At 43.8% G+C, this 24,472-nt stretch overlaps 2 protein-coding genes across 5 annotated transcripts; one reads left to right on the forward strand and one right to left on the reverse strand.

Moving 5' to 3' along the window:
- The first annotated feature begins 1,321 nt into the window (after positions 1-1,321).
- Positions 1,322-6,629, forward strand: iah1 (isoamyl acetate hydrolyzing esterase 1 (putative)). Its single transcript, XM_035410944.1, has 6 exons — positions 1,322-1,456; positions 1,886-1,938; positions 2,479-2,627; positions 3,810-3,971; positions 5,460-5,581; positions 6,196-6,629. Exons 1-6 carry the CDS (start codon positions 1,394-1,396, stop codon positions 6,370-6,372), a joined length of 726 nt encoding a protein of 241 aa, XP_035266835.1. The 5' UTR covers positions 1,322-1,393; the 3' UTR covers positions 6,373-6,629.
- LOC118223873 (disintegrin and metalloproteinase domain-containing protein 17-like) lies at positions 6,602-23,182 on the reverse strand. 4 transcript variants are annotated; one of them, XM_035410889.1, is made up of 20 exons: positions 22,560-23,182; positions 18,264-18,396; positions 17,856-17,986; positions 17,474-17,562; positions 16,890-17,067; positions 16,633-16,766; positions 16,333-16,419; positions 15,949-16,059; positions 15,024-15,168; positions 14,655-14,746; positions 14,107-14,259; positions 13,124-13,323; positions 12,753-12,856; positions 12,397-12,531; positions 11,624-11,754; positions 11,371-11,449; positions 11,120-11,208; positions 9,880-9,936; positions 9,664-9,697; positions 6,602-9,180 (listed from the first exon to the last, which is right to left on the reverse strand). In XM_035410889.1, exons 1-20 carry the CDS (start codon positions 22,690-22,692, stop codon positions 8,846-8,848), a joined length of 2,550 nt encoding a protein of 849 aa, XP_035266780.1. In that variant the 5' UTR covers positions 22,693-23,182; the 3' UTR covers positions 6,602-8,845. The 4 variants fall into 4 exon arrangements, with proteins under 4 accessions (XP_035266780.1, XP_035266789.1, XP_035266797.1 ...); XM_035410898.1 differs by having other exon boundaries at positions 16,633-16,763; positions 22,560-23,180; XM_035410906.1 differs by lacking the exon at positions 9,664-9,697.
- Positions 23,183-24,472: the final 1,290 nt, after the last annotated feature.

Genomic DNA, 24,472 nt, shown 5'->3' on the forward strand with positions numbered 1-24,472 from the left:
TGTATGCAGTGTTTCATATTATATAATACCTGAGCAGATTCCTTACAGTACAGACAGGTGGGAAGGGATAATGGCACATACTCATTAGCTATATAGCAAAGAAGGAATGCGTTAAGTCCAAGTTATCTGATCCCAGACGTGTTTGTATCCTCAGAATCTCACATTTTAAGTGCATTTGTGATCAGCATTTTAAGAAGCCCAAAAAACCAAACCTTCAGCCCTCTATTACTTTCCTTAGCAGATGAAAACTTATATTTTATCAATTCATATGGGTGAAGTTCAAAATTGTATGAATTTCTATAGATGATCTGTACCAGGGTACATTGATGATGTCCCACAGAATTCAAACCTGCAACCTGACAAGCCTGTGACAAGTGTGGTCACAAGACTGCTAAACAGCACAGTTAAGTGTTCAGGACCTGCTGATTTATTAAGTTGTACATGGTACATAAGATAATAGTGCCTGCTTATCCCTTTGATTAAACATTTACGTCAGAAGAACCTCAGCCTGCAATGATTACATGGGTTTCTCATGGAAACTCTCTCCACAGCTCAGTCTGTTAACCTTTCTTGTATATTCATTGGCTTCTCACTAAGCAGCAGAAAGTGTTCACGTCTTAAGCATGATAATGACGATACACTGTAATGGCAGTGTTAATTGGATCTAAAGAGCGGGGCCTATCAGCAGGACCTTGCTGGGCTGCGCTGAATGTCTGCAGCTCCTGACCAGCAGGCAGGTAATTTGCATAACCTTAAAATCTCTCCTCATGGCCTCTGCACCAGAGGGCAGATTTACCCCTGTGCCAGTGAGTAGAGATGAGAATTCATGAATGGCTAAATGGGTTAAGCTACTTGTCATCTTTGAATTGCTGATTTGAACAATTATATTGTTTCTCTGTGAAAGAAAAATGCTTTGATTGGTTCATGCTAATAATGACAGAACACTTGAAATTTTCTCCAGCCAGGGAATGGAGGGTAAGAGCTCTTAATAATATATCAAAATATACAATATTGGGCTGTTTTCAATAAACGTAATTATAAACGTAATTTGCCGATAAGTCATAGTCTGAATAACCTCACCTAACATACACCAATGGACAAAAAATTGTGGTTGGAGCGGCATACCCATATTACCGTTCTGCACTGTAGACATGATGTTCTGCACTGGTACGCCTAGCTCTTTAAGAATCCCCAGTTTTTCTGCCGGCAAAACCATTTAGGTTTGCTGTTGTAGGCTGAAGTGTGTGTCACTCAAATCATTGGACGAATAAGAAGGGTCGATTACGGCGGGGCGCGGAACAATTTTCTAATATTCTCCAAACTGATTCGTCAATAAAGGCTATATCATTGAGGAGCGACAGTCCGGACGTGTGATCAACTGAAAGTGGTAGTTATGTCACAATTAAAGAGAATTATTTGGCCCAAAGTCGTACTGTTTGGGGACTCTATCACACAGGTATGCAAATGGTATTTTCCATAGAATGTGCAATGTACTAGTTTTTGGTATTAGTCGCGTTCAGGCGTCAGTGGTTTTACTACACGAGTAGTTTGTCGAGAAGTCTACAGACATTAACGTTATTAAGCTTGTTCGCAAACTTCTTATATCATTTCTGCTTTCATCAAATTCATTTTAATTTATTTTGCAATACCAGATCATAGGTAACATTTTGCATGCCTGCTACTTTATTATTTTAGATAGTTACGCTGACTATTCTTATCACTGACAGGTTGGATTTAATGTAACCATGAATTTAAACCATGGTGTCCAGACTGCTAATACAACCACACAGACATAACTGAAATACTTATGTATATTGGGAGTGTTTGGCTGTTTTTTGGATGTCACAGTTGCAAATGAACAAGTCTGTGGTATTTTTTCCCATAGTTTTCTTTCCAAGCTAATGGATGGGGCTCTGAAATAGCAGATAAGCTTGTCAGGTGAGTCCTTGGAGGTAAATTGATTCTGAAGTCAGCTGCCCTTATCTACTGACCAGGGCATCTGCATACTGGCATTGTCATGTGGCAATCATCTACATTTACACGTAGGTATTTAGCAGACCCTCTTATCCACAGTGACTTACATGTGTCTACATATTTTTTTAAATACAATCCAATTATACAATTGAATATTGAACATTTCAGGTTAAATGCCTTACCCAAGGGTGCAAAGGCCGTGCTCGGCCTCTGAAATGAACGTCTGAGTCGCAAGACCGCTATACTATGTATTATATCTAGGTGTACTTTGGGAAATTGTCTTATAAATAGTATACTGACCAATAAATAAATCTGGCAATAGCTTTGGGTAGCAATTTCAGAAGATCATTTCAAACCCCAGCCCACTCTGGAGGGAGCAGGTATTAATAGCTTTCTCTAACGTTGCTCATGCAGACACAACAAATAAACATATTTTCCAGTTTATACCCCCTTATCCTGATCTGTGCTATGATTAGCTGTAATCAAGGCTCTTTCATCTTTAAGGAAATGCGATGTCGTGAACAGAGGGCTGTCCGGTTACAACACCAAGTGGGCTAAGATTGCTCTACCTCGTGTCATCGACAACAGCAGTGCAGATTCAAGCATTGCAGCTGTCACCATTTTCTTTGGAGCTAACGACTGTTCTTTAGCAGGTAAGGACTTCCTGGATTTGGGTCAGTGAGCTAGGTAAAGAGGTCCTGGGTTTGGGGATTGTAAAATAGGGATGGCAATTATGTCTTGCCACTTTTAGACAGAAAGCACAGAGGAGCTCCACAAATCACAGTGTATGAGAGGACATTGCTCACAGTTATTGTTGGATTCTTTCTGGCTATACTTCTGTTATCCATTATGCATAATATGTAGGCAGTAGGTATCCTCCAGTTTCCTTTAGTGCTGTTTGATTTGTTGTTAGCAACATACTTTGTGATTGGTGGAGAGATCCTCTCTGATTTCTATGTGAAAAGTCAGGACGTGTCATTCATTCCTACGCCTGTTTTATTGTCCCTGGGTCTGTGACCAATGAGTGCTAGTTACCAGGTAATTTAAACATTTTACATAGCTTTGATTTGAAAGGATCAACTTTCATTTCTGTTGACTGATCACATGAGAGAGAGACAGTGAGAGAGAGGGAGAGAGCAATGTTCCTCTTGTGTATAATGCTGTTCTTTAGCAAGGTAAGGACAAGGGAGAAATGGCCATAATCCCTAGATGGGTCAGTGTTTTTTCCACATGACTCATGACATTTCATGGACTTGTCATGCACGATGCAAGCCACTGACACACAGGTTCTGTGCCTACAGAATACCAACACCAAGGAATGCAAGCAAGTTTTCTGAAATTAGTTTCATTTTAACTGATTCACCACAGATTTTGGAACAATGAATTCATTATGTACCATTGTATCGCAGGTAATTTACAAAGTAACAGCATCAATTGAATATTAAAAGCACTCATGTATTAGCCAAGCATTTGAGTCCAGCTACCACATAATATCCTGAAATGACAGCAATGTAGAGCAGAAATGCAACAGAATAAAATGTATATCTGTCATATTATTGAGATGGAATATAAAACATACAGTATATTAGTTATAGATGTGGAATAGCAACCACGTGAGTGATTTTAAGGTGGCGTCAGTATTTGAGGAAGTCCTTTGAGCATGTGAGTGGTGTGGGTTACGGACAAGCAGTGTTGAATGTGCGTGAGTGGTACATGGAACGAGTGGTTAGAACATGTGACCATGTGGCATTGCGTGTGGGTGAGCGGAGTTAGCTGGTTTGCCCATGGTATGTTGGGTGAGAGTTAGAGCTGAAGACCCATCCTTCTGTTTGCAGAGAAGAACCCACAACAGCACGTGCCCCTGCAGGAGTACACGCAGAACTTGAAGGACATGGTCGGCCATCTAACCTCTGTGGGAGTGTCCACAGACAAAGTCATCCTCATCACTCCCCCGCCCCTCCATGAGCCGGACTGGGAGAAAGAGTGCCATATGAAAGGTGAGGGGCAGGGCAGGGGAGCTGGGGGTGGGGTCATTAGGTGTTGAGAGGGGTTAGGTGATTAGGTATTGTTCAGATGGTGAGAGCATGCTGGACAGAGAGGTCTGATTGGAGTGTACGGTGTGGTCTGAAGATAGAGATGAGCAGTACCATTTGCAGCTTGGTATACCAGTGTCAGGAATTTTAGAAATGTTTGCAGCCACTGAAAGGCAGCAAAGTGTGTTCAGAAGTTGTTTGGCATATGCAAATTTTAAAGACTAGGTGGATAGCAGCATTCTGGACTTGTTGCAGTAACCTGCTGGCACAGGCTGTAAAGCCAGCGAGCATGGCATTACATTAGTCCAAGCAGAAGATTACAAGGATGATGAAGGGATGGATTCACAAAATGGTGTAAAAGATGGATTCTCCAAATGGTGTAAAGAGAGGAAAAGGGATGAGAGAAGTATCCAGTGGTCTACAGTATCAAACACAAGCAGACAAGTCAAGGATGTGGAGATACAGTGGGGTTTGGAGTAGGGCAGCTGCTGGTGAAGACAAGTCCAGTTAGTTGCTGGTCTTGTGGGGAATGAAGGTATGGAGATGGAAGTTCAAGACACCAAAGAGCAGAACAGGGATACCATCCTCAAAGAAGAAGCTGAGTAAGGCATCCAGCTCCTTCAGATCAAATTCATAAGAGGAGAAGGTAGGAAAAGATCCATCAGGGGTAGATCAACGCCCCCGCCTCTGTCTGTGGCTCTGGGGGTGTAGGCTGAAGAGAGAGAAGCAGGAGTGGCCACATTGTCTGGTGTGATCCACGTCTCTGTCAGTGCCAAAAAGGGCCAGGAGGGAGAGAAAGATGAGATGCCTCGGCTGAGATGAAGTCTGCCTTCTGGCCTGTTGACTGGCAGTTCCAGAGACTTCGTACGACCACAAGAACAATTAACTGAAGGAAATAATAGAGGAAATGGAAACTCTTGCCGACTACTTTGCCCATTTGAGCCTTCACTTGGCAAGGAAGGTGCTGCTGCTGCTAAGCTGCCATTCATTACCAAGTATTCTCAAATATACCAATGGCTGCCTCCACAGCACACACCTAGTGGAACATCCAGCCCTTGAGCTAGCTAAAACATGCAGAGTCACGGTCTTGTGCAAGTAGTCTAAACAGACTTAAGCAACAAACTAAAGCACCGTATACACCGTATTAGCACACCACCTAAATCTGGCTTCACACAATGTAATTCCTGATGGAAAAATGCAGACCTATATTTTCAAATGTATCTGTATTATACCGGGTGTTTGAATGTGACAGTATCATAACAGTGCTATAAACTGATTGAGTTCGGACTGTTGTTTTCACTTGACACATTGAGTTTTATGTGGATCTTCTAAAGTACTAAATATCACAGGACAACTACAGACACAGGACTCCAAGAAAAAGGGTTGACAATATAGTGTGTTCTCCAGAAACATCACGACAGAAAGCTGAACTGAGCATGTGGTCACTTTCAGGCTGTTCTCTGAATCGTTTGAATGCGGTGGCCGGTCAGTATGCCGAGGCCTGTGTCCAGGCAGCGGGGCAGTGTGGGGTGGAAGTTCTGGACCTCTGGACACTCATGCAGAGAGGCGGGCAGGTAAGCCACACCATAGTCTCTCACTCACACTGATCTAAGAACTGTATCTTTCCCTTACTCACTGAACTGAGAACAGTGTCCTTCCCTTGCCCACTGAACTGAGAAATGTCCTTCCCTTACTCACTGACCTGAGAACACTGTCCTTCCCTCACACACCTGAGAACATTGTCCCTCATTCACTTGCCTGAGAACAGTGTTCCCTCACTCACTGTTGTGAAATGGTGTCCATCACTCTCTTGGTCGACGCATTATTGGCAATGGCTTCAACCAAGATGGACTCCTCCACCTCATCACATTCCCCCATCTCAACACACAATCACAAGATTCCCCCCCCCCCCAAGCTAAGCACCTGTAGTTTGCCTACATCAGCCGCATCTTTTATGGTGTCCTCCAGTGAAATGGCTGAGCAGCTGGTGGACTGCAGACTAAGCAGAAGCAGGAGCTGGCTGTACACATTTCATAGGGCACTGGCTAGCCTGCACTATCCAAATTGATGGTGGACAGTGCAGCAATGGCATGGCACAGCACTTCGCCATTGGGAATTGAGAGAAGAAAAACAATGTTAAAATGACACGTGCACGCAACATCTCACTGTGGTCTTTGACCTTCCGCAGGACTTCTCCACGTACCTGTCTGACGGACTGCACCTGTCTGATAAAGGCAGCCAGTTTGTGGCCCAGCACCTGTGGGCCCTGCTGGAGAAGCGAGTCGATGCACTACCCATGATCCTCCCCTACTGGGGGGATGTAGACAACAAGAACCCAGAGCCTTGTCTGCTGAGTCACAGCTAACATGACAAATGAGGAATGAAATACACATAATGCCCCTCCTTCCTGCCACGCCATTGGCCACAGCATGCCCGTCTGGCAGCCGGGTTCCTTGGTATCATGTTTTACTGCACTGTAGTGGACAGTGTTTCTCAATGCCTGTAAGAACTGTTCAAAATTTTAAGAGTACAATGGTCCATTTGTACCAGTTTGTTTTTAGCCAAATCAACAAATGACAATATGGCTGCAGTACAGAGGTTCAAAATAAATCTTTATTTGGACACTTGTGTTGAACAATCAGGACCAAGTGTGATTTGGAAGAACACCATCAATAAAATAGAAGCATTATTTTTGTGACCACAAGTCATACAGAACCATACACAAGTCTTAGCGAACACGTAGTGCAACCAGATATTCTACCAGTAGCGAGATGGAATTTTCACTGTTGTTGAGTTCCTATGGTGTTTGGTACTCCAAGATATTAATTTTAAACAAGCTGGTTGCTTGTTTGCTTACAATTCTAATCCATGCAAGTGCAGAATTGTATCAGCCCAGAGCCAGAATGAAAAATGGAACATTCACAACCAAGTATCAGTTTCTGGACTGACTTAGTGTTTGTAAGTGTGCAGTCAGCACCAAGACCCTTTAGTGGAGACAGGAAGAACCACAGTGAGGGATCTCACCCGATATAAACTGTCTCTGCTGAGCACCATTTCACCAGCTTTCTCTCGACTCAGCACTGTCAGTGCACGCCATCTAAAAAATGTGCTCAATATAACAGTAATTTCAGAGCAAGGGACTTTTGCACAACACATGACATGACCATTGCTGAGATAAGTGCAACTTGTATTAGATACTGAATAGTGTTTGCAACAAGCAGGTAAAAGAGATACACCCACTGATACAGAACACTGCCATTTTAGCTGTGCAGAAGTGCTTTACAGATGTGCCAACAGCGATACTGATGCGTCTCACGTTTGTTTGCTGTTGCTGTCGACATGAAGAGTCGGTTTCACAACATTAATACAACATTTTGGCTGAATTACGGAAAGGCACTATTCACCGCAACTAAAGGCATTGTCAGACAAATTACCTGAACAATCACGGACAGCTCACAAAGTACTGACTGAGCAGCAGAAACCCATTTATAGATGATTGTTGTCACTCTCTCCTCCTAGCCTATGGGTTTGAGTGACAATCTTCAGTTTGACTTTTGGTTTAAATTTAAACTTGTGCCATTGTGTCATGCAGTACACTAAAAATATTTGTTAACCGCTTGTGTGTCACTGGGTTCACACTGCAACAGAGCCCAGCCGACTGAAACATCAGTAGTTGATAATTACTACGGTGTTTACTGTGCTGTGAATATTTCCTTAAAATATGCCCGTCTATATGGCTTTCTTCTCATCGCACTTGCACTAATATTGAGAAAGCAAGTTTACTGAGAGTTACTCGTGTAAAATAGCTTTGGAACGTCCACACAGAATGCCTGCATGAGACCGCATTAGGCATTACAAGGAAAAATGTGCATACACATTTAGATATGTATATACTTTATAGAAAAATATTAAGTTACTACAAAAAAAATTCTGTTTGCAACAGCCCCAGAACTGTGCTGTCATCCTGGTAACCAGCCCAGTGTTTAGCCTCTCACCCTTAGCCAATCAGGGGAGTCGACAGCCAGGAAGTGCTGTAGATGCATTTGAAATTATAACGAGCCAAACTGAGCAGAAACGAAATGAAAGCTCCGTGCTGGGACAGCTAAAGTCACTCCAGAGCACAGCCACTGTGGGTATATGGAGTCCACAGTGAACTCTAGAACCCAGGGAGAAGCAGGCCTGAGCTTTGGCTTAGTGATTAGCTTTTGGCTTTCAGTGGTGATGCAGCTCGACACCCATGCCACACATTACAGAACAGTTTCGGCTCCCTGTGGCTAAGGGGCTGTAAATGTTCTTTCACTGAATCAACAGCGCATTTCCTGATAAAGTTCCATCCCATTCAAGTAATTAATTAGTTTACTTAGTGACAAAAGCAGATTAGGAGTCCCCAAGGCCGGAGTGTACATATAACTTTTTAGGTAAGTGTGAATGTTGATTGGTTGATTTTTCTTGAACCCTTCAAGTGAAGACTGAGGCTTCAAGAAGCTGCGATACAGACCAAATAGCCTACACCACAGCTGCGCGATTGGTAAAGCACTGTGCCCTGAGTCTGTGTGTGTTTCATGTGTGTTTCAGAAAGGGTTTTGAGGTCAGCCTTAAGATCACTGCTGATTCCAGAGGAGACTCTATCATTATTCTGTATTGTGAGGCTATACCCACTCCTCTGAGTGGGTACAGTATGTATACTGTGAGTGTCAGTGTGAGTCTATGTGTAAAATGTGAGTGTGTGTCTGTGTGAGTGTATGTGTAAAGTGTGTGTGTCTGTGTGAGTATATGTGTGTGTGTGTGTGTGTGTTTGAGAGCGGTCAGTCAGCGCTCAGCACGCGGTCTCCTCGCTGTCAGTGCGGTTCTGTCTGTGCGGGTGGAAGGGGCGGGGCCTGTGGCTGCATTGGGGGCGGTGCTCTGTCAGGTCCTCGTAGGATGCTGTGGCGGTGCCGCTGGGGGGGAAGGGGTCCTGGGAAAGATTTGGGCCGTTGCTGGGGTCTTCCTGGATGGGGGCCAGGTGGGGGCCGGTGGGGTACGGTGCCGTGCGTGGGCCGGTGGGGGACGAGGCGGGGTCCGGGGGCGGGTAAGAGGACTGAATGTGGGCGGCGGCGGCGGCCGACGGCGCGGCCAGGGGCGACCTGATGATGCGCACGGATGCGGACTCCACACTGCTCAGCATTTCCACGGTCTGGTACCACACACACACAAACACACACACACACACACACACACACAAACAAGCGCACACACACACACACACACACATACATACATACATACAAACACACACAAACACACATACATACAAACACACACACACACATACAAAAAAGCACATACACACATAAGCACAGACACACACGAAACACACACACACACACGCACAGACACACACAAACAAGCACAGACACGCACACACACACACAAACAAACAAGCACAGACACACACACAAACACACACAAGCACAGACACAGGGTCAGAGTCAGACAGGGATCATAATAACCTTTCCATAACGCTCACCTCACTCACATACCTGCTATAACAAAAAACATCCAACGGTACAGGGGCATCCCCCAGTTGCCAATCACACCGCACCTGTTACATACCTTGCACACCTTTTGCACACCTCACACAAATATTACGCACCCACCGGTGACACACCTAACTCACCTGTTGCTAGAGGTCTACTACGCTCCTCCAACATCTGCAGCAGTTCCAAGTGAGCAGGGGTGGACAGTGAGGAAGAGGTCAATGCTGAGCCTGGCTCCTGCACTTCTGAGCTCATACAGCACTGAGCTGACCTACAGCTGGCCCTCAATCTGACAAACCCTTATAAACAATTCATGCTCAGCCGCTTCGGTGAACAGTAGGAGGCACTGTACTCACACTGGGGAAGAACTGAGGCTTGGTATTCTGCTCGTACTGCTTGTCCAGACTCTTATCCTAAAACAGAACCACCGTAGAGGACAATCCATCAGCAATACAGTAGAGTCACATATTCTTATTATATTCTACCTATTTCAGATCAGACTCAGATATGCTAATGGGGACCGGGGCACAGCCTAATACTTCTAGGTTTAGCTTATTTTAAAAATGTACAGAAATATTAGAGTAACCATTTGTCACCCACAAACAAGATACTTGTCTTTGCTATGACGACAGGCCATCAGTGCAGTTCTAGGACATTCTTGTTGACTGCGGTTTAACTGAAAGTAGACTGAAGTCAAATGTTACAACGTGCCCTGACAAGTTGTAACAGCTCCATGGCGCGTTGTAACAACGTCCGAAAATGTTGGAAAGCGGGCTGATAACCCATAAGAAACCAATTTAAACATACTGAGTAGCTGGCTTGTGGTGGCCCACGAACAATGAAAATCTGATCTTTGTGTAAATGTCTGGTCTCCTATGCATACACAATCAAACTCGGTGTGGCATAACAAAGGTCACCAATTTTTCCAAAGCAGTTTTTCTCACCAGCATACGAGTCAACCTTCAGCACGAGGTCATATTATTTATTCGCCTTATTTGTTTGCACTTGTAACTATATCACATTACACCTCCCCAGGCATCCAGGCTGGTAAGCCCATTTCCACTAAATGATGATTGACAGCAGTGTTCCAGCTCATTCAGTGTGGTTATTAACAACAATTTTTTAACGATATATTTTATTATTAGAACCACAGACACAAGTTTGAAACCACAGGCATATTTTATAGGGCTGTACTATACCTTTGCTTTAATTACATTAGTGTACACACATTAAAATTGCAGTCATATCATGGGGATAAGCTAATAAAAAAAATGAATGAATTCAAACAGATGAACTGAAATTAAATTAAAATGTAAAGCATAAACTTTTTGAATGAATTTCATCATGGACTATTTTTTTAACAGTATCCTGTGTCGCTTCATGATGCCTGGTGTAAACCCGTCAGGGATAAGCAAGTTCAAATCCCTGTGGGTTACATGCTTTAGAAAGACTGGTGACCCTAGTCATGAGACAGACCACATAATCACGAGACATGCTTCACGGTCACATGACTAGCAACACAGTCACGTGACCGACCACATAGTCATGTGACCTTCCACAAAGTTACGGGGCATACCACACGGGCACGTGACTTACCACACAGTGCACCAGGATGCTGAGAGGGATCCAGAACAAGAGAGAGAACACAATGACGGAGCCTACGATGTTATCTGCCAGGAACTTTCCTGAGACAGAGACAGACAGGGGGAGAAAGAAGGGGAAAGACAAATTACGTGTACACCTTCTTGGGAAAAACTGAGATGTCGCTCCTCTCCAGTGTTTACACTGAATTACGGTGGCCTACGGCTCCGGCCAAAAGATTCAGCCAGACAAGCCTTTATACTCACCAAACGTGTTTATGTCCAGCTTATCAATGAAGTCCCACAGCCTCTCAACCACATCCTGGACCTGCTTCATACACTTCCCCTGCGGCACAAACACACACCACGGGCAGCAGTTCAATATTTGCTCTTGCCGCCCATGCCAGTGTACTGTTTTAGTGCAGCATTGAATTCACACACAGGGTTTTACAGTGGAAAACAGCTTCCTCAGCTTAACGCCTTCAGTTTAAGGGGCCAGTACATAGCCCCGCCCACTCACAGACTCGTCACAGAAGCCCACGGTGCAGGGCTTGCCCTTCCGCAGGAAGAGGAAGTCCCCCGTGCGCTTCCTGAATGGGGTGCAGATTCCGTCTGCGTTTCGGCAGCACACTTTGCAGGAGTCGTCCGTTTCTGAAGAGGAAGGAAGACAAGCGGAAACCATCAGTCTGACCACCTCCGTGTCTCCCCATAACTCTGTCTGTCACCCAGTAACTCATTCATTATGACTTGCTCTCATTGTCTCATAACTGGAATAAATTATCCATATAACTGTGTCTCCAATACAAATAGTTGGTTTATCTAGTCATTCATTATGAATGGGCCTTCTATGCCTTCTTGGTGATATTACATTTTTAACTGAGTCTGCGTCTCCTGGTGACTCATTCTTATTGTGTCTCCCAATAACTCTCGCTGTCTGAGTCTCCTTGTGACTCACTGTCTCACTCAGTTACTCACATTATCATTGTCTACCCCTCAAAGCCCCTCACTCTGAAACTCCCCAATAACACAACCCCAAAGAAACTAAAATAGGACAAAATATGCTGCTGGTAAAACTGTTCTTATGTGAACTGTTTGAGTGTACCGGTAGCCTTCTGAAAAATGTATTCCCTGTGTTCTTGTTTTGATTTAATCGAAAACATGAAACCTGAATCTCATGAGCATGGGATGATAAGCAGCCTGAGCAGCAGAGGAGTTTTTAAAGGTGCTATGCTGCAGTTCCCCAGCAGGTGGCAGTAACGAGTAATGTGCAGTATTGTAACGAGTGAGGCTCACCGTTGCAGGCGCAGGACCTCAGCTTCTCCACAGCCTCACAGAAGGGGATGCACTCGCCGTCCTGGCAACGGCCCATGTCCACGCAGATTGTGCCGTTGGGGGCGTTGACTGGGGGCGGGCATTGACTGCTGTTACCTGGTGAGGAGGCGGGGCCACACAAAGATACTCCAGTGAAATAAAACAATCTCAGGTCTCTATCTTTAGCCAAGAACTTCGGCTTGAAAATACAGCACACTATAAATAATACGTAATGTTGTTAGCATGTTACGCCTGTAGGAGCAGAGACCACTGCTGGCAGGTGTGCTCAGGCTGGTTCTCTAAAAGCACACAGGTGCCCGTGGGTGGGCTAAACTCACCTGTGCAGTGGGACGTGCCTTTGCAGGTGGCATTGATGGCCTCCTGGCATCGCTTCTTCGTGCCCTCGAAGGTGCAGTTCCGGCAGCAAGGGCTGTTCCTATCGCTGAGTTCCCCGAAGAAAGCAATGTTACGAGGATGAGTTGCAAAACTCATGGAAAAGGGTTTAAAAGATTACATGAAGGTTTAAAGGACCAGTTACTTCACAGTGTCCACTACAGTGTCCGGCTCTGTCTACAATAGGAACTAAAATGTTATTTCAACTGTTCGGTCAGTGTTCCTATAAAAGAAACCCCCGGGGAAATTGGTCACTCCACACGTGAACCTCACACACACACACACACCGAGAGCGCTCGCCCAAACTCTCCCCCACCTGCACTGAGCGTGGGGCTTGAACTTGCAGGTGGAGGTGCAGCAGGGGTTGTCGTTCAGGTGCAGCAGGCCCGGGTCGCACTCCTCGCCCGCCTCCACCCGCGAGTTCCCGCACACCCGGCTGTTCCTCTCCCGGAAGCACATGGGTGCCTTGTGGCGCAGCGTCTTCCCGATGGAAATCTTACTGCAGTTAGAGAAGCGCTGTGGGGTACAGTCAAAGGGTCATACGGCTATAACCAGTACTTACTTTTACAGCAGTGTAGCGTGTACTAGTATCTAGCTGGGCAGGAGTGCAGTGTGTGTGCTAGTGTCTAGTTGGACAAGAGTGTTAATGTCTACTAGTAATTAGTTGGACATGAATGTACAGTGTACTAGTATCCAATAGGACAGCAGTGTAGTGTCTACTAGTATCTAGTTAGACAAGAGTGTATTGTGTACTGATAAGAGTGTAGTGTGTACCACAATCTAGTCACTGAACAGGAGTGTATGAGTGTCTTGTTGTCAGACAGGTGTGTATCAGTACCTTGTTGTCAGACAGGTGTGTATCAGTACCTTGTTGTCAGACAGACGTGTAGCAGTACCTTGTTGTCAGACAGGTGTGTAGCAGTATCTTGCTGTCAGACAGACGTGTAGCAGTAGCTTGTTGTCAGACAGGTGTGTAGCAGTACCTTGTCAGACAGGTGTGTAGCAGTACCTTGTTGTCAGACAGACGTGTAGCAGTACCTTGTTGTCAGACAGGTGTGTAGCAGTAGCTTGTTGTCAGACAGGTGTGTAGCAGTACCTTGTTGTCAGACAGGTGTGTAGCAGTACCTTGTTGTCAGACAGGTGTGTAGCAGTACCTTGTTGTCAGACAGGTGTGTAGCAGTACCTTGTTGTCAGACAGGTGTGTAGCAGTACCTTGTTGTCAGACAGGTGTGTAGCAGTACCTTGTTGTCAGACAGACGTGTTGCAGTACCTTGTTGTCAGACAGACGTGTAGCAGTACCTTGTTGTTAGCGCGGTCTCCGCTCACTGCAATGGGGTACATGACGTATTTCCCGCCGTGGTCGTCACTGGGTGCACAGTGGGGGACGTTGTCAGGGTCATGTTCAGCTCCGAAGTTGTGGCCCAACTCATGCGTGGTCACTAAATCTGCTTCCTTTTGAAAAACAAAAAATTATTTGAACCAGCAATGTTCATTCCCTGACTGTTCATCTATCATTATCAGGAAATGTTTGCTATAAAGCTCTAACGTACAAATGGATTTAATTTCATGACCGACTGAACTAAAGGTTTCATTGCAGTTTTTATGTAACCTATTACTTACATAAATTTATGAGCACAAAAATGTAAACGCACAGGAATACACACTGACTTCAGGGAAATTAATGATCAACCACTGAACTGGGGGCAAATACAAAAGCTTCAAACTTGCATGAAGTACTCTTCTTCAGACCTTGATATTCATTTATCAAACAACAAAATTATCTGTTCTCATTATTGCGCCCCAAGAAGTAGAATAGAGATACAAAAACATTCAGACTTGACACCAACCTTGGTTAGAATTGTTTTCCCATAATTCCTAGTGCTGGTTAATCCAGTGTTCAAGTAGCTGGGCTTCTTGGGGGACCCTGGGGGATAGTACACTGAAAACATACAAACAGATGTTTGATTTGTCAAAATGTAACACCGTACATGTCCTCAATTAAATCTTAGTTTAAAAAAATAATAACAAATTCACATATCTTTACTGGTTTTGCTGGGCGTCCAGAAGCTGCAAGACACCACTCAACTTTCGAACAGAGACCTCCAAATCAAAATCCTGTGACGCATCTTAGTTTTCAGGGACCCCCGCCCCCCCCAATTAATCATACAAGCTGCGTGACCTTCAGAAGAAACACCCCAAAACTAAGCCGGTCTTGCCTTTGGGACAGAGACCCCCCATGGAGTGGGCCTTTGAGGGTGCGACGTAGGCCAGGCCCAAGGTCCCCTCGTCAAAGTCCTGGTAGGTGAACAGGTGCGCCAGGCACACGGTGGAGGCGTTGTCTGCGATGTCCGAGCTGAATTGCTGAAGGAATCCCACACACATTATGTACAGCACTCACTGCCAGCAACACTGAAACAGTCTTGCATACAATTCAGTACAATTCCCTTATATAACCTGTGATTCTGGCCCCGCTATGAAAGCAAGGGTCCAGCTAGTCATGCTGCAGCCTTGTATAAGAGAAATGACAAAGAACTAAAGTGTAATGTGTACAAGCTTCCTAGCTGTCAAAATAATGTGGACACTGCACCCCAGAATACTGGTGCGCTTTGGTTGAGACTGCACGGATATACACAGTTTGCATACTTTGGTGGAAAATAGGTTTTGGTGAAACCGTGCACAACAAGGTCTGTGGATGTTCGTGAGTAACCGTGTCATTATATTTAGAAAGAGATTAATGCAAATCTTTGGCAGTTTAAGCACCACAAACGTTGGACCCGTGGGGGCCCACTGTATCAAGGTGAGCTACAGTGGGTATCTAGAAACTTGTCAAATCTCAACAAAACTATCTGGATGGACAGATAGCAGGTTGTGTGAGACAGGCAGGTTGTTTATGATCTGAAACGTGTGTTTCTCTGTGGCGTTGGACAGGTTCGTTTATCTGTGCGATACATATTTTCTATGCTGTGACATAGGTGGGTTTCTTTTTGATCTATTATAGCAAGTTTTCATATTTTGTGTGAGAAAAATGATTTTCTTGGCAGTATGATTCCGGCATGTTTCTCTGCTCCATAAGGCAGATGGGTTTCCCTTCAGTGTGATACCAGCGGGTTTCATAGCTGTTTGACAGAGACCGGCCCTCACCTCCAGGAGCCTTTTCACATCCCACACCTCCTTGCCCACGATGGGACTCCCCTGCATGTTGAAGTGGGCACCCCCTTCAGGCACCGCGGTGGGCTCCTTATTAATGATGATCTGAGAGATTGAGGAAGAGGAGACCATTTCTGGAGGGGCAGTGGGGGGGGGGGGGGGGGGGGGAGGGGGCAATACTGTACAAAGGACACACAACCTACTTCACCAGCCTCTTTAAATTCATTTCTTCTTATTCTTCCTATGATTATTATTATTATTATTATTATTATTATTATTATAAGACCTATAAAAGCTGTACTGTTAAGTAATGTCCATGAAATAAATAGTGGAGTAACGACCTTTAGCCACTCAAGCCCCACCCCCCACTGAGCTCACCTGTTGGATTTGGACTCCGTATCCCTTGTACTCCTCATCCCATGACGTGTTCCTGTAGATGTCATCCACCCTGTCCATCAGCTCAATCTTCATAAAAACAGAGAGCGAGTGAGTGACTTCAGCCGTGAGAAAGCAAAGGAGTGAATTCAGCCAGTGAGTGATTGAATTTGCAAGTGAGTGAGTGAGGGAGTGCAGCCAGTCAGTGAGAGAATTAGTAAGTGAGTGAGTGAATGAGTGAGTAAATAAGTGAGTGAGGGACAACGCTCTCTCTCTCTCTCTCTCTCTCTCTCTCTCTCTCACCAGGTAGTTGAGGGTGATGCTCTCCTCTCCGCGGCCCATGTGCTGGAAGAAGCGGTAGTCCGCCACCAGCAGCAGAGGGCAGGTGTTCTTCCTGTGGTCATGAGCCTGGCGCTTTCCTCGGTGGGGGGGCTCTGCTGGGGGGTGGGGGTGGGGAGGTGGGGCAACACCACGGGAGGTCACTGCCTGTCCGGTTCAGTAAAGCAGCCATGTTCATTCTCATCCTCTCTTTACGCACTCTTTCTTTCTCTCCTACTCACGCTGTTTGTCGTCCTCCTCTGCAGAGTCTAGCGCCCCCTCTGGCAGCAGCTCCTGAGCGTTGATGTCCAGGTATCCGCACACCTTGGGGGATGCCAGCCGTGAGATATTCCTGATGTCCTGAGAGCGATACACCAGGAGCCTGCCACCAGAGGGCGCCTCTGTGAACCTCCACAGTGGCTGGGGAGAGAAGAGGAGGTGGGGGGACCCAAATTAGGCCAAAACAGGCAAATCAGTCCAGCCAAGGCAGTGTTCAGACAATTTTATCAACACTAAATATGAGATAACTTTTTTTATATGGCTTTGGCCTGGGCTGTTTGCAGTCTTGCCTCACCGATGGGTCTTAAGAGTTGTCTTTTTATCATTGCACATAGAGCAGTTTTATTTTGCATATAAAACTGCATGTAACAAAAAAAGCTATAATATGTCATACTTCAAATTCATGCCTACAGTATTGGAATGACACCACTCATAATATTCCACTGCCCACACAGAGCATACAATGTTTCACCAGTAGGTGGCCCTAAATTTATCTCGTATCGCTGGATGCGATATCACCCTGCTGTCTCTGCATTAACGGTCGTACCTCTATGTTGTACTCAGCCTCACGAGTCAATATGTGGGCGGAGAAGTCATCTCCGTCGATATGGGCCTGCACACGCGAGTGCTCATCCCCTACACACACGGAGAGATGCAGTTACAGCAAACACCAGAAGGGGCGCCATACTCATCTTCTGACACACTTCTGCCATCTCCACACCATTTCTCCACAAATGACAGAAATATACAGACAAGAGAGTCAAACAGATAACCAGAATATACAGATCAATATCAAACTGTCAATAAGACAGACAGACAGCTGGGCATCCAATCAAAGGGCAGACACTACAGTAGACTGACAAATAGGCTTGCAGTGAGGCTATCAGTCATGACATGAACAGTAAGACAGAAACCCCACCCCTGCGCACCTACAACATGTCCAGTGAAGAAGTTCTGTGTCTGCACTTCATAACGCTTCTCTCCTTGGCTGTCCACAACAACTGCCTCAAAGTCTCTGGTGAACAGCTCCGTATTTGTCACTAAATAAAGTTTAAAATATCTAAAAAAACAAAATACAAGAAGAAAGAATCAAAACAAAAAAGCATGTGCAAAACACTTCTGCAAAAAAAATGTAATGTTTAATAACAATTATGGTAGTCAAGTTGAATAAAGATTAAGAGGATTGTCAAAAATATAAAGTCAACTTTGGTGCAATGAATGAGATCTAACCTGGGTCAATCAGAAGAACACGGCAGTTAATAAGAGACAAATGGTGGTCGGGCAGAGGGAACCTTTTGAGGGTGAAAGGCGTGTGCGATGGCTGAGCGGGGATTCACCTGCTGAGGGCGGTGAAACTGAGCAGGTGCTCGGCGTGGGACTGCGTCCGGACGTCCCGCTTGCTGATCGAGTGCTGAACCAGGCTGGACACCGGCAGCACCTCGAAATCCGCCAGCATGGAGCGCAGCGTGGCTGAAAGGCAGCGGACAGGGGGGAGAGGTATGAGTGGGTGTAGATTAATCCTTTGAGGAGTAGGTGTTTTGGAATGCTTTTTTCAAATTTCTAATCCAGTGTTCTAGAGCTCCACTGATTTCAATTACCAGTAGTGATTGTTACATCTGCATTAGAATGTTCAGGTAAAAACATTCTATTCACATTTGTGGTCTTACACCTAATAGGGTTAAGGACTTGGGGTTTATAGCTCGAAGAGTGTAGCCACAACACTGCCCGTCATAATGGGAAACACTGAGACCTCTGTACATTGGGCAAGCCATAAAACGCAGAGTACATTTCAGTGCTTTAAGACCACTACTGAACTAGCAGCAGCTCCAGTTACAAGTCCATAAAACAGCTGGCAAATTCTGAATGCACAATCTCTCAAAAATAAATCCCTCCTGCTGCATGACCATATAATGGACAAGGGGATTTTTTTATTATGTGACTAACTGAACCTGGCATCAGCCTGGATTCTACTGAGCTCTTAATGAGGCTGCAAGTACATTGGAAAAGCCCACAGCTTTGGCTGTGGTGATGGTCTAGCCATCACACAGCAAGCTGAGCTGAAATAGCCCTCCCTGCCTCTCCATGCACCCATCAGAACCTGGTGGTTCACTCGTGAACTGAGGAAAATGAAATTGGCTGGGCGCATATTGGAGCAGCATTACAAGAACTCAGGGCTCACTGTCCACAAAATGGCTTATCGCGACCACCAGAGAGCTTATTCCAATGTGTTGAAGGAGGCTCATTCAATGTTCTATTCAAACCTCATCAATAAAAGCACTTTGAGATTGTTCACACAATGAAGAGTGTAATAAATCTGATAAATGATTATCATTATATAAATTTAAAGGGAACTGATTTTTTTCTGAATCATTCCCCTGTTTTGACAATACAGATTTTCAAAATGATTTAGGCATACATTAATAAAAAAACGAATTTATCGGTGTAACCAAACATCAGCTAAAATAATGAACCTGTGCAAACCAAAATAGCCTCACTAATGCCATTAATACTATTTCTGCTATTATTGAAAACCAACTTTTCAGCTTTTTGTACATTGCCTTTGTAAGTCATGGCAGGCTTTCCAGTAAAAGATCACTCATGTATTTTTAAGCAGAAGCAAAGCTAAGAGATAATTACAGGAGCACGAAAGCCAAAGCATGTCGTTCTGCACCAACAGGCTGTTGATGTCACCAAGAGGCTCTCAGGGGATGAAGAACATGCAATTCTCCCTCACGCATGTCACCGTGGAGATAGAAAAGATAACATTTTCCCTCACACTTTCACCATGGAAACAGAAAAGATCAAATTCTCCTTAACTCATTTCACCATGGAGACAAAAAATGTATCCTCACACTTTTACCATGGAGATATAAAAGATCCAACTCTCCCTCATTCTTTCAACAAACAAGTTCAAGTTCTCCCTCACTCATTTCACTACGAAGGCATAAAAGGCCCAATTCTCGCACCTTTTCACCATGGAGACAGGAGAGATCTGACTCTCCCTAATTCTTTCACCATGGAGACAGAAAAGATCCTGTTCTCCCTCACTCTTTCACCACAGAAACAGAAAATATCTAGGCTAATTCAGGGCACTTCATTGAACCCAGAGGGGCTCTGTGACAGGGAATGTGCTTCTTAACACATGTTGCACATCAGTGTATTAGCTAAGTAATGGCCTGGAACTTGGTGTGTGTTCTGAATCCAACCAAAAATGTTTCCCAGGGTTGATGCCATAAAATTCATTGATCAGATTAACAAGTTAAATCAGTGATTCACAAAGTCTGGTCAGGGGAGCCCAGTGCATGCTGGATTTCAGTCAAAATTAGCTGTCAGTAAATCAGTTTGACTGAGCTGTTAACTGAATACTGATCTTCACATTACGTAGTCATTATTTGAGAATAGATACACAGTTGGGAGTGTTTGCAGGGCATCTGTGGCCAGGCTGCCTGACACTGATGCAAACACATGCCCCTCAGTAATGGTTTCCCCCCATTAGGACCAGACACGATTACGGACGTGCTTGAAATTTCAAACAGCCACTTACTTCCAGAAAAAAACATTGAACTATTAATTAGTGAATACACATTGGAAAAGAAAGATCATTAGCTTCGGGCAAAATCCAGTTTGTCGTTAGACAGTGAATTTCTAGTTAAGGTATGACTACACTGTTCACAACCAATTGTCAACAAATATGCATCATTAAACTACAGTTAATCTGCTTCAGTCTTCAGATGAACCATGGTTTTATCTGAGATTCTGTGCTGGCTGACTATGATTTTAGAATGATACCAGCATAAAGCAATAATACACTTTTAAAAAACATTTTAATGGAACGGTGACAAATTTGTTTTTGTTTTAGCTCTGTACTCCAGCACATTGGATTTCTGAATAGTTCAAATTGAACTAATGAGTTTCTACATACATACATATATAACTACATAAATAAATAAATAAATAAATAAATAAATAAATAAATAAATAAATAAATACTGTCAGCTTTAATTCGAGGGCATTTCCATCCATATTGGGTGATCCTTTGTAGGAATTACAGCCGTTATTATACAGTCCCCCATTTGAGAGGATCAAAAGTAACTGGACAAATGAACATAATCTGAAATAGTTATATTTCGTACTTTTGCAAATCCTTTGCATTTGATGACTGCCTGAATGAAGCCTGTGACCCATAGACATCATCAGATGCTGGGTATCTTCCCTGGTGATGCTCTGTCAGGCCTGTACTGCAGCCATCTTTAGTTCCTGTTTGTTTCTGGGGCATTTTGCCACCAGTCTTGTCTTCAGTAAATGAAACTCATGTTCAGTTGTATTCAGCACAGGTGACTGTTTTCGCCAGTCACATAAATTCCACTTTTAGGCCCAGAAAAACTTTCAGCAGAATGTTTGTGGTCTGTTGCAAGGTGAAGCACCATCCAATTTTGAGGCATTTGGTTGGATCTGAGGAGATGTTTCTGTACTCTTCATAATTCATCCCACTGCTACTGTCAGCAGTCACATCATCAGCGAAGACAAGTCAGTCGGGTTCAATTTGGCAGCCATACATGCCCAAGCCAAAACACTACCTCCACCATTTTTCACCGATGACGGAGGCCAAAAAACGGACCATTTGCAGTTCCTTTCTTTCTCCACACTTTCCTTTTTCCATCACTTATTACAGGTTAATACTCATCTCATCTTTCCCAAGACTTTGTTCCAGAACGCTACAGTTTTTAATAGTATTTTATAGGTAAGTCTAACCTGGCCTTCTTGAGACTTACCAGTGATTTGCATGTTGTGGTGAACCTCTGACATTACGCTGGTATAGCCTTCTCTTTAAGGTAGTCTTTGAAACATCTATGCCAATATCCCGGAGAGTGTTCTTGGTCTGACAGCTGAAACTGGGTTTTTCTTCACAACTGAAAGTATTCTTCGGTCATCCACTAGTGGTCTTCTGTGATCTACCAGGTCATTCGGTATTGCTGAGCACACCTGTGCATTTTTGTCTCTTGATAATGTATCAAATAGTTGATATGCCCAATGTTTTGGCTACATTTCTTATCTATTTATTCTGACTTTTCAGCCTCATGGTGGGCTGCTTTAATAGCATTTATTTATTTGGTCCTCAGGTTGAAAGACAACAACAACAAACTCCAAATGCAAATTGCACAACTAGAATCAACTCCAGACCGTTTGCAAGATTTCTTGTGCATTATAATGCTACAAAGACACACAACCGGACAAGAAACAGCTGAGCAGCCAATTGTCCGATTACTTTTGCTCCCTTAAAATGGGGGGAATATGTATAAGGGCTGTAATTCCCACACATATCACGCAATATGGATGCCATGTATATACCCTCAAATTAAAGCTGACAGTCTGCACTTTGACTTCATATTCATTGTCCCAATTCTGTTAAAATGGACTAAGAATATGAGGTGTCATAGTGGAAAAGTGGAACAGGTTTTCTTTTTCATTATGATGATGATGATTTGATGGGCAGAATTTTTAAATTAGCCTATGTGTGACATAATGCTCATACCAATAACTACATAACTGTACTGTCACTTTCGCAGTTTGTTGTAAGGAAAAAAAGCATCTTATGTTTTCGCTGGCTTGTGGTAGCCTATCAGTGTACTCACCGAACTCCTGCCCATCTTCCTGTGTTTCAGAATCCTGCGAATCTTTCATCCTACTAGTACAACCCACCCAGCATACAGAAGCCAGCAGCACCACCATAGCCAAAACCGATTTTGTTGCTACGACGACAGACATGATGCTACGTAGGTTAAGACGGTTACGGCAGATTTCACTTGGTCATAAGCGATTCATTCCCGTTGATGTAAATTCAGATCTGATTTTGACCGATGTGATAGGCAAGTTAGCTGGGTAAGCTAGCTATACAAAATGTAGTGCGAGATGTTAACGGAAACTTGGTCGTGAACTTCTGCCAGAAAGCTAGCTAGCTAATGAGGTAGCTATCTAAATGTGGCATCACTGCAACAACGTATCCATAAAATATAACGTTAAAGCACTTTGCTATTTCATTGCTAACCACCGAGCTGCTAAGTTCAGTGCAGAACGCAACCACCCATATCCGGAAGTACGTCCTGTGCCGCTGAATCTGTTCTATGAGCTGGACCGGGGGGCCAGGCTTTAGGCGTGTTCTTCGAGTAAAACTGAGCCCATCACCAGTCTGCAGTTGGCTTGCCTGACTTGGCGGAAATGACAAAATCCTGAGTAGATCGAATTGGGACGGTTTCTGAGGCAAGGAAAATGACAGGGTGGTGGAAAATGGAGGAGTTAGCAGTGCAGTTTATGGTTGCGTAGGAGGTGGAGGCGGCAGGGATTCCTTTTTTCTTAAAAATCTAGAATCAATGGACGACAACGAGAGAACAGTGTTTTAAATCTAATTTCCATTTTCCATGACTTCTGTTAGAGTAATAAATATTTATCTTATGCGAAATTACATCGGCTAAGCTCCCTAAATTCAAATGAATCAAAGTTTTTAAATAAGTACATATATTTTCCTTTAGATTTTAAGCAGTGGCTGTTAATTATGTCTACTTTCCGTTATTTAAAGGGTTGTTCCTTAAATTATCGGGTGATGCCTTTATCCAATTTGACTTTTCATGTCTGTTCGTCTTTTCATGGGGATTATTTACAGTTAATGTATTCAAGATATTATTTGTGACATGAGGGAAAGTGTACCATTAAGTGTACAAATTAAGGCTTGGGGTTATTATATCATGTTGGTTTCTCATAATTACTACACAGAATTTCAGTGCTCATGATTTATTTACATTTCATGACAGCAGGTGGTCCCTTTGGACCCTGACAATGAGCTTATTAAATTGAATGCCATTAAAGGTCTTTAAAAATATGAATTAAGTTTGTGTCTTTAACAATATGAATGAGTCATGTACAGTACATATAGGAACATTAGGATAGTGGGAGTAATTATTGTTTTGATAATTGTTTTGAGGGTCAAGAAAGATGACATGCTCCTAGCCAGTTATGGTAATGTATGGATAAATAGAATTGTACTTGCATGAGATACATTCCAGTATCAACATCATCTCCCTTTTACCTGTTACCAACCACTGTTCATATATTTTTGATTTGACAATAAGCATCCAAAAAGACAGAAAGCACCCCGTATCATTGTGGCTTGCATGGTGGTGTAGAGGAATAATCCTACAGTTTATCTCTTGTGATTGTCACCAGTGTGTGAAATAAATATTATGAAAATGTTCTCTTGGCTTAATTGGTAGTTTTTTCAAACTATTAACTTATAGATACCCACATTTAATCTTTCATAAATGCATCAGTTCTATGATTAAATGGTGCTACAATTACATTGTATGCACAATCTCCATGCAAGTACCCCGAAGTGGGTACCTCAGTTAGCTGCAATTTTACTAATGCAGTGAGCTGATAATTAGCTTTTAGTTTAAGGTATTTATATTCATTTTAAATACCGGTGTGGAGGGGTGGTGTCGTTAGGGCGCCATCTGCAGGAGGAGATGGAGCGGTGGGGGGTAGTCCAACACAT

This window comes from Anguilla anguilla, chromosome 1, assembly GCF_013347855.1.
Source record: "Anguilla anguilla isolate fAngAng1 chromosome 1, fAngAng1.pri, whole genome shotgun sequence".
Lineage (NCBI taxonomy): Eukaryota > Metazoa > Chordata > Actinopteri > Anguilliformes > Anguillidae > Anguilla > Anguilla anguilla.

What these genes read in the sequence shown, in the direction of transcription:
- iah1 (XM_035410944.1), top strand. Translation starts at nt 1,394, where the DNA reads ATGTCACAATTAAAGAGAATTATTTGGCCCAAAGTCGTACTGTTTGGG. An exon ending in TTGGGGACTCTATCACACAG is followed by an intron (nt 1,457 to 1,885) that starts GTATGCAAATGG and finishes TTTTTCCCATAG; the next exon opens with TTTTCTTTCCAAGCTAATGG. An exon ending in TAACGACTGTTCTTTAGCAG is followed by an intron (nt 2,628 to 3,809) that starts GTAAGGACTTCC and finishes TTCTGTTTGCAG; the next exon opens with AGAAGAACCCACAACAGCAC.
- LOC118223873 (XM_035410889.1), bottom strand. Translation starts at nt 22,692, where the DNA reads ATGTCTGTCGTCGTAGCAACAAAATCGGTTTTGGCTATGGTGGTGCTG. An exon ending in GCTGGACATAAACACGTTTG is followed by an intron (nt 11,209 to 11,370) that starts GTGAGTATAAAG and finishes TCTCTGTCTCAG; the next exon opens with GAAAGTTCCTGGCAGATAAC. An exon ending in TAGTAGACCTCTAGCAACAG is followed by an intron (nt 9,181 to 9,663) that starts GTGAGTTAGGTG and finishes GTGTGGTACCAG; the next exon opens with ACCGTGGAAATGCTGAGCAG.